General features: G+C 39.1%; 1 protein-coding gene across 1 annotated transcript; it reads left to right on the forward strand.

The window, feature by feature from the left end:
• The first annotated feature begins 5,902 nt into the window (after positions 1-5,902).
• On the forward strand, positions 5,903-7,725 carry LOC117062307 (fumarate hydratase, mitochondrial-like). The gene is given in 4 exon segments (XM_033175757.1): positions 5,903-6,594; positions 6,596-6,887; positions 6,940-6,967; positions 6,970-7,725. Coding segments are annotated over 4 exon segments (1,497 nt in total). The 5' UTR covers positions 5,903-5,950; the 3' UTR covers positions 7,503-7,725.
• Positions 7,726-9,037: the final 1,312 nt, after the last annotated feature.

The following is a 9,037-nucleotide window of genomic DNA, read 5'->3' on the forward strand; positions in this document are numbered from 1 at the left end:
GTAGTGCAATGATTCACTATCAGGAGGATTGTGTTTCCAGGAATCTACCCATTTTCTCTAGATTTTCTAATTTGTATGCATGGAAGTGTTCATAAGATTCTCTGGGGATCTTTTGTGTTTCTCTGTGATCAGTTGTGATGTCATCTTTTTCATTTCTGATTGTGCTTGTTTGGAACTTCTCTCTCTTCTTTTCAATCTAGCACTATAAATTTTCCTCGGTAAGTTTTATACTGCTTTAGTGACATCCCAAAGGTTTTGGTAAGTTGTCTCTATTTTCATTAATTTCAAATAATTTTTTTCAATTCAGCCTAAATTTTGTTGTTTACCTGAGTTATTTATGAGCAACTTCTTTAATTTTTATGTTTCTGTATAGTTTATAAAAATATACTTTTTATCAAATTATTGTAAATGATAGATTAAAAAATGATTCTTATATTGGTAAAACAAAACATTTCAATAAAGGATCAATAATGTTTCAAATAATAATAACACAATCTTCATCAATGATTTTATATAATGGAATACCATTACCTTTTGTTCTGATTGATCCTGATAAGTAGTTTTATAAAGCCACCAGTTTTTTAAAAATTTAAATTCTATAAATTTTGTTTATTCATCTGAATTTCAGTTTTTAGACTGAAGAGTATATTTGCAAGTTTGTTACATGGGTGTATCATGTGATATTGAAGTTTGGGGTTCAAATGATGCTGTCATCCAGATAATGACTGGAATACCCAAAAGGCAGACTGGTCTTTTTACTATTTCCTCTCTTCCCCTTGTACCAGTCCCCAGTGTCTTTTTCCCCATCTTTATGTCCATGCATATTCAATATGTACCTCCAATTTATCAGTAAGAACTTGCAGTATTTAGTTTTCTGTTCCTGTGTTCCTAATTCACTTAGGATTATGGCCTCCTGCACCAACCATGTTGCTGAAAGGACAAGATTTCATTTGTTTTATGGCTGTGTGGTATTCCCTCGTAAAGATGCAACACAGTTTATTGATTGATTGATTGATTGATTTAATTTTCAAATTTACTGTTGATGAGCACCTGAGTAGATTTCATGTCTTTACCATTGTGACTATTGCAGTAAAGAAAATACTCATGTGTGTGTCTTTTTGGTAGAATGCTTTATTTTCCCTATGGTATACACCTAATAATGGGATGGATGGGCCAAATGGTAGATCTGTTTTAAGTCTTTGAGAAGTGTTTAAACTGCTTTTCACTGTGACTGGAGTAATTTAATGTATATTCCCACCAACAGTGTATAAGCATTCCCTTTTCTCCACATCCTCATCAGCATAGTTGTTTATTATCTTAAACATTCTGACTGATGTGAATTGGTATGTCATTGTGGTTTTGATTTGATTCCCATTTCATTCTTTCATATGTTTGGTGGCAACCGTATGTCTTCTCTTGAGAAGTGTCTGTTTATATCCTTTGCCCATTTTGTTAATGGAGTTATTTGGTTTTTTGCTTGTTAATTTGTTTTTTGTTTGTTTGTTTGTTTGTTTTTGTTTTCTTTTGAGGTGGAGTCTCGCTCTGTCGCCCGGGCTGGAGTGCAGTGGCGCGATCTCGGCTCACTGCAAGCTCCGCCTCCCGGGTTCACGCCATTCTCCATTCTCCTGCCTCAGCCTCCCGAGTAGCTGGGACTACAGGCGCCCGCCACCTCGCCCGGCTAGTTTTTTGTATTTTTTAGTAGAGACGGGGTTTCACCGTGTAGACCAGGATGGTCTCGATCTCCTGATCTTGTGATCCGCCCGTCTCGGCCTCCCAAAGTGCTGGGATTACAGGCTTGAGCCACCGCGCCCGGCCTTGTTAATTTAAGATCCCTATAGATTCTAGACATTAGGTCCTTGTCAGATGCATAGTTTGTGAATATCTTCTTTCATTCTGTGGTCTCCCTCCCTTCCTTCCTGTCTCCCTCCCTCCCTCCTTCTCCCCTACCTCTCTCTCTCTCTTTCCTTCGTTCTTTTTTTGAGATGGAATCTTGCTCTATTGCCCAGCTGGAGTGCAGTGATACAATGTCAACTCACTGCAACCTCCACCTCCTGGGTTCAGGCAATTCTCATACCTCACCCTTCTGAGCAACTGAGATTACAGTTGTTAGTCACCAGATCAGCACAATTTTTTAAAAATGTATTTTTAGTAGAGTTTCACCACTTTAGCCATGCTGGTCTTGAACTCCTGACCTCAGGTGATTCACCGACACCTTTGCCTCCCAGAGTGCTGGGATTACAGGCATGAGCCACTGTGCCCAAGCAATAATTTCTTTGGGTATGCAGAAGCTCTTTAGTTTAATTAGTTTTCACTTGTTTTTTTTTGTTTCTGTTTCAATTTCTTTTGGGGATTTAACAAAAATTATTTGCCAAGGGTGATATTGAGAAGATGATTCCTAGGTTGCCTTCCAGAATTTGTATAGGTATAATTCTTACACTTAAATCTTTATCCATTTAGAGTTATTTTTGTATATGGTGAAAAGTAAGGATCAAGCTTTAATATTCTGCATATGGCCAGCCAGTTATCCCAGCGATATTTATTGAATAGGGAGTCTTTTCCCCCTTGCTTATTTTGATTGGCCCTGTCAAACATCAGGAGGCTGTAGGTGTGCAGCTTTATTTCTGAGTTGTTCCCTTCATCTGTGTGTACATTTTTGTAATACTACCAAGTTTTTTGGTTACTGTGGCTTTATAGTGTAGTTCAAAGTCGGGTAGTGTAATGTCTCTAGCTTTGTTCTTTTTGCTTAGGATTGCATTGGGTATTTGGGCTCTTTTTTGCTTCCGTATGAATTTTAGAATAGCTTTCTGTCATTCTGTGAGGAATAACCCTGGTAATTTGTTTAAAAATAGCACTGAATCTATAAATTGCTTTGAACAGTATGGCCATTTTTATGATATTGAGTCTTCCAATCCATGAGCATAAGATGTATTTTCCTATGTTTGTGTCATCTCTGATTCAGTGATGTTTTGTAGTTTCCTTGTAGCCATCTTTCACTTCCGTCATTAGCTGTATTCCTAGGTATTTCATTTTCTTTGTGGCTATTGTAATGGGGATTCTGTTTTCAATTTCACTCTAAGACTAGATATTGTTGGTGTTATAAATGCTATTGATTTTACATTGAATTTGTATCCTGAAACTTTACTAAAATCATTTATAAGTTCTAGGAAGTTTTTCACAGAGTGTTTAGGATGTCCTAGGTATATAATCATATCACTCATGAAGAGGGATAGTTTGACTTTGTTTCTTACTTGGATGTCTACTTCTTTCTCTTGCCTGATTGCTCTGGCTAGCATTTTCAGTACTTTGTTGAATAGCAGTTGTGAGAGAGGGTATCCTTGTCTTGTGCCAGTTCTCAAGGGGAATGTTTCCAGCTCTGTCCATTCATTTGATGTTGGCTATTTGCTTTTTATAAATGGTTCTTATAATTCTGAGGTATATCCCTTTATTATTCCTTATACTATATATTATTCTATTATAATCAATAGTATAATCTTATTTATTATTATTATACTTTTGAGTGTTTGTATAAGAATGGAGGTTGAATTTTACTGAAAGCTATGTCCATTAAGATCATTGTATGGTTTTTGTTTTTTTATTCTGTTTATGTGGTAAATCACATTTATTGATTTGTATATGTTGAACTACCCTTATATGCTAGAAAGCAAGCCTACTTGATTATGACAAATTATGTTTTGATGTGCTACTAAATTTGGTTTGCTAGTATTTTGTTGAGAATTTTTGGCATCTATGTTCATCAGGATATTGGCCTGAAATTTTCTTTCTTTGTCATGTCTCTGCCAGATTTTCGTTACCAGGGTGATGTTGGTTTCATATAATGAGTTGGGGAGAGTCTTTCCTCCTTGAGTTTTTAGAATAGTTGGAGTAGGATTGGTACCAGTTCTTTGTATATCTGGTAGAATTTGACTGTGAATTCATCTGGTTCAGGGTTTTTAATTTTTTGGTTGGTAGGTTCTTTATTACAGATTCAACTTTAGGGTTCCCTTCTGTCTGATTCAATGTTGTGAGATTGTGTATCTCCATACATTTATCCATTTGCTCTAGATTTTCCAATTTGTGAAGCTTAGTTTGTCAGAATATGAAATTTTTGGTTAGAGTTTCTTTTCTGTAAGTACACTAAAAATAGACACTGTCCTGGCATTTGCAGCTGTGCAGTTCCCACTTCAGCCCGTGAACCTGTGTCATACAGCCCTCTCAAGTTTTCTGAATGTGGGCTCCTCCCCTAGTCAAGTGCCAAGCACAGATCCAAGCTCAACATTTCTAAGTCACAGGCAGCAGTCCTGGATGTGAGGTCTTGCTGCTACTCCCTCCTCTAGACACTGAGGATTTGTTTCTGTGTGTGCTGGGGGATCTGAAGGGCTCCCAGGCTGCATAGTCAGGTGAAGCAAAGCACCTAGGGTGGACACGGGAGGCTGCACTGTGTACATATTCTTATGGACCAGCCAGGCAGGAACCATGAGAGATGCTAGAAGTCAGGAAGGCCTGGAGATCAGACATGCCCCAGTTCTGTGGGGAAGCAGGCCCTTTTTTCTTCCCAGTGGTTAGCTGGGGACAGCTTCTTAGAGGGAGATGGGCAACCTTGGAGCAGGTGGCACCTGTGGCTGGGTTTTGCTCGAACTGGTTCAAGCTCAAAGGTTCCTGGTTTTGGCCTGTCAGTGGCTCACGCCTATAATCCCTGCACTTTGGGAGGCCAAAGCAGGTAGATAAATCTGAGGTCAGGAGTTCAAGACCAGCCTGGCCAACATGGCAAAACACTGTTTCTATTAAAAGTACAAAAATTAGCCAGGGGTGGTAGTGGGCACCTGTAATCCCAGCTACTTGTGAGGCTGAGACAGGAGAATTGCTTGAGCCTGGGATGGGGAAGTTGCAGTAAGCCGAGATCATACCACTGCTCTCCAGCCCAGTCAACAGAGTGAGACTCCATCTCAAAAAAAAAAAAAAAGTTCCTTTTTCTATGTTTGCTGCAGCCCCATCACTGTGTAATCTCCAGGGAGATCTCCCTGATACCTCAAACATCCATGGTGCTGTGAAATTCCCTACACCTGGTATCCCAGACATGGTGTCTGCAAGAAGAGTGAGCTGTCCCCTTGTGCCTTAGTCATCCCTTCCCCAGCCGCCATTCAGGGTCAGAAATCAGCCATAGCATTCAGGTAGTGCATGCAGGATCCCCAGCTTTCTCCGTCTGCAGCCTAAGGATCTGCATTTTTTTTCGTCTGCATTTGGTGTCTTCTCTCAGAAGGTGTGTTCAAATTATGCTGGTGTAGTCAAAATCACGGTGTCACTCTGTGGAAGTGGCACTTGCTAGCTGCATCTAGTGAGCCATCTTGGAGATAAGCCTCTGTTTGGGTCTTTAAATCTAAATTATTTTGTAGACAACACATACTTGCGTTCCTGTTTTGTTATGTTTTGTCTTGTATTTTTAACCATTCATGAATTTCTGTCTTTTGATTAGACAGTTTAATTCATTTACATTTAAAATATCAATCACAAGGAAGAACTTATTTCTACCAATTTGCTACTTATGTTTTTATACCCTACACCTTTTTGTTCCTTATTTCCTACATCACAGTCTTTGTGTTTAGGTGACTTTGGGAATAAACAGTTGCCACTTTTTTCTAATTTTCTTTTGTGTATATGTTATAACTATTTTCTTTGTAGTTGTCGTAAGAATTATTTATAACACTATAATTTGAATTTATAGCAGGTTCATTTTAATAGCATACAAAAATTCTGCTCCTATAGCTTTAATCAGTACCTAAATTCTATCAGGTATTGATGTCACAAAATTGCTTCCTACTGAATTGAGTGTCCAAAAATGTGGATTTTTTTGTGTGTTAATGCTGAAATAATGTTGACAACAAAACATGGAGTCAAAAACCAAAGTTAAATAGTACTGTCGGCCCAGAAATTCTACCCAGGCTGCCTCAGCACCATGTACCGAGCATTCCGGCTCCTCGCGTGCTCGCGTCGCCTTGTGCGGCCTCCAGCCTCAGCCTCAGCTTCGGCTCCCGGCTTGGGTGGGGCGGCCGTGCCCTCGTTTTGGCCCCCGAACGCGGCTCGAATGGCAAGCCAAAATTCCTTCCGAATAGAATATGATACCTTTGGCGAACTAAAGGTGCCAAATGATAAGTATTACGGCGCCCAAACCGTGAGATCTACGATGAACTTTAAGATTGGAGGTGTGACAGAACGCATGCCAACCCCAGTTATTAAAGCTTTTGGCATCTTGAAGCGAGCGGCTGCTGAAGTAAACCAGGATTATGGTCTTGATCCAAAGATTGCTAATGCAATCATGAAGGCAGCAGATGATCCTTTTCCTCTCGTGGTATGGCAGACTGGATCAGGAACTCAGACAAATATGAATGTAAATGAAGTCATTAGCAATAGGGCAATTGAAATGTTAGGAGGTGAACTTGGCAGCAAGATACCTGTGCATCCCAGTGATCATGTTAATAAAAGCCAGAGCTCAGATGATACTTTCCCCACAGCAATGCACATTGCTGCTGCAATAGAAGTTCATGAAGTACTGTTACCAGGACTACAGACGTTACATGATGCTCTTAATGCAAAATCCAAAGTTTGTGCAGATCATCAAGATTGGACATACTCATACTCAGGATGCTGTTCCACTTACTCTTGGGCAGGAATTTAGTGGTTATGTTCAACAAGTAAAATATGCAGTGACAAGAATAAAAGCTGCCATGCCAAGAATCTATGAGCTCGCAGCTGGAGGCACTGTTGTGGGTACAGGTTTAAATACTAGAATTGGCTTTGCAGAAAAGGTTGCTACAAAAGTGGCTGCACTTACAGGCTTGCCTTTTGTCACTGCTCCAAATAAATTTGAAGCTCTGGCTGCTCATGATGCTCTGGTTTGTCACTGCTCCAAATAAATTTGAAGCTCTGGCTGTTCATGATGCTCTGGTTGAGCTCAGTGGAGCCATGAACACTACTGTCTGATGAAGATAGCAAATGATATTCGTTTTCTGGTTTCTGGTCCCTGGTCAGGTCTGGGAGAACTGATCTTGCCTGAAAATGAACCAGGAAGCAGTATCATGCCAGGCAAGGTGAACCCTACTCAGTGTGAAGCAATGACCATGGTTGCAGCCCAAGTCATGGGGAACCATGTTGCTGTCACTGTCGGAGGCAGCAATGGACATTTTGAGTTGAATGTTTTCAAGCCAGTGATGATTAAAAATGTGTTACACTCAGCCAGGCTGCTGGGGGATGCTTCAGTTTCCTTTACAGAAAACTGCGTGGTAGGAATCCAGGCCAATACAGAAAGGATCAAGAAGCTGATGAATGAGTCTCTAATGTTGGTGACAGCTCTCAATCCTCATATAGGGTGTGACAAGGCAGCAAAGATTGCTAAGACAGCGCACAAAAATGGATCAACTTTAAAGGAAACTGCTATTGAACTGGGCTATCTCACAGCAGAGCAGTTTGACGAATGGGTAAAACCTAAGGACATGCTGGGTCCAAAGTGATTTAAATAAATTTATAATGAAAATAAACATGTATACAATTTAAAAAAACAGACTCCCATTTCTTAAAAATGGATAAGTTTGAAAGGAGACTGCTATTGAACGTAAGTATCTCTGGCAGAGCAATTTGATCAGTGTATAAAACCCTAGGATGTGCTAGGTCCAAGGTGGATTAAACAAGTGTAAAATAAAATACATTTATAAAATAAAAAAAATAAAATAAATAGTACTGTTTTTTACATTTTCATTTACTTTTGCCATAAGGGTTCATTTCTTCTTTTACTTACTCTCTAGTGCTCTTTCATTTCAACCTGAAGTACTATTTTTAGTGGAAAGTATAAAAAAGTCTAGTGGTAATAACTTCCATGGAAAGTCTAGTGGTAATAAACTCCCTCAGCTTTTATTTATCTGAGGATGGTTTACTATCTTAATTTCTTCCTTATTTGGAAAGACAATTTTGCCAGATTTAGAATTCAAAGTTGACAGATTTTTTTTTCTTTCAGTATTTTGATTATCAACCTATTTCCTTCTTGCCTCAAGTATTCTGATAAAATATCTGCTAGCATTCTTAATAAAGATGCTTTGTGTGGGGCAAGTCATTTCTCTCTCTGACTTCTAACTCTCTTAGTCTTTGACCAGTTTGATTGTAGTGTGTAGATGTAGGTTTCTTTGAGTTCATGCTACTTGGAATTCATTGAGCATTTTGAATGTTTATATTCATGTATTTTCTCAAAATTTCAAAGTTTTCAGCCATTACTTCTTCAAATATTCCCTCCCTTCCTCCCTTCCTACTTCCCTCCCTCCCTCCCTCCCTCCCTCTGGAAATCCAGAGTGTCTATGTTGGTCTACCTGATGGGGTCCCACGTGTCTCTTAGGCTCTATTTACTTTTCTTCAATATTTTTTTCTTAATACATTTTTGTCCATCATCAACTTTTCTGATACGTTTTTCTGTGTGCTCAAATCTGCCTTTGAACCCTTCTAGTAAGTCTTTTACCTCTGAGGTGAAAATACAGTTCAGTTCAGAATTTCTTTTTGGTTTCTTTTTATGTTTTGTTTTTGTTTTTATTTATTTTTTTCGAGACAGTTTCAAAAAAAAAAACTTTCACCCAGTCTGGAGTGAAGTAGCATGATCTCGGCTCACTGAACCTATTCCATCCAGGTTCAAGTGATTCTCCTTCCTCTGTCTCCTGAGTAGCTGGGATTACAGGCACCTGCCACCATGCTCAGCCAATTTTTGTATTTTTAGTAGAAAACAGGTTTCACTATATTGGCCAGACTGGTCTCAAACTCCTGACCTTAGATGATCCCCCAACCTTGGCCTCCCAAAGTGCTAGGATTGCAGGCGTGAGCCAGTGTACCCACCCTGTTTTCTATTTTTAATTGATAAATATATTTTGTTCATACACCATTTTCTTGACTTTGTCCATGTGTTTCCTTTACTCTTTAACCATCTTTTAACAGTTGTTTTAATACCTTTGTCTAGTAAGTCAGCCATCTGATCTTTCTCAGAGTTTTTTCTGTTTATTTATATTTTCCT

This window comes from Trachypithecus francoisi, unplaced genomic scaffold (genome assembly GCF_009764315.1).
Source record: "Trachypithecus francoisi isolate TF-2019V2 unplaced genomic scaffold, Tfra_2.0 Contig00131, whole genome shotgun sequence".
NCBI lineage: Eukaryota > Metazoa > Chordata > Mammalia > Primates > Cercopithecidae > Trachypithecus > Trachypithecus francoisi.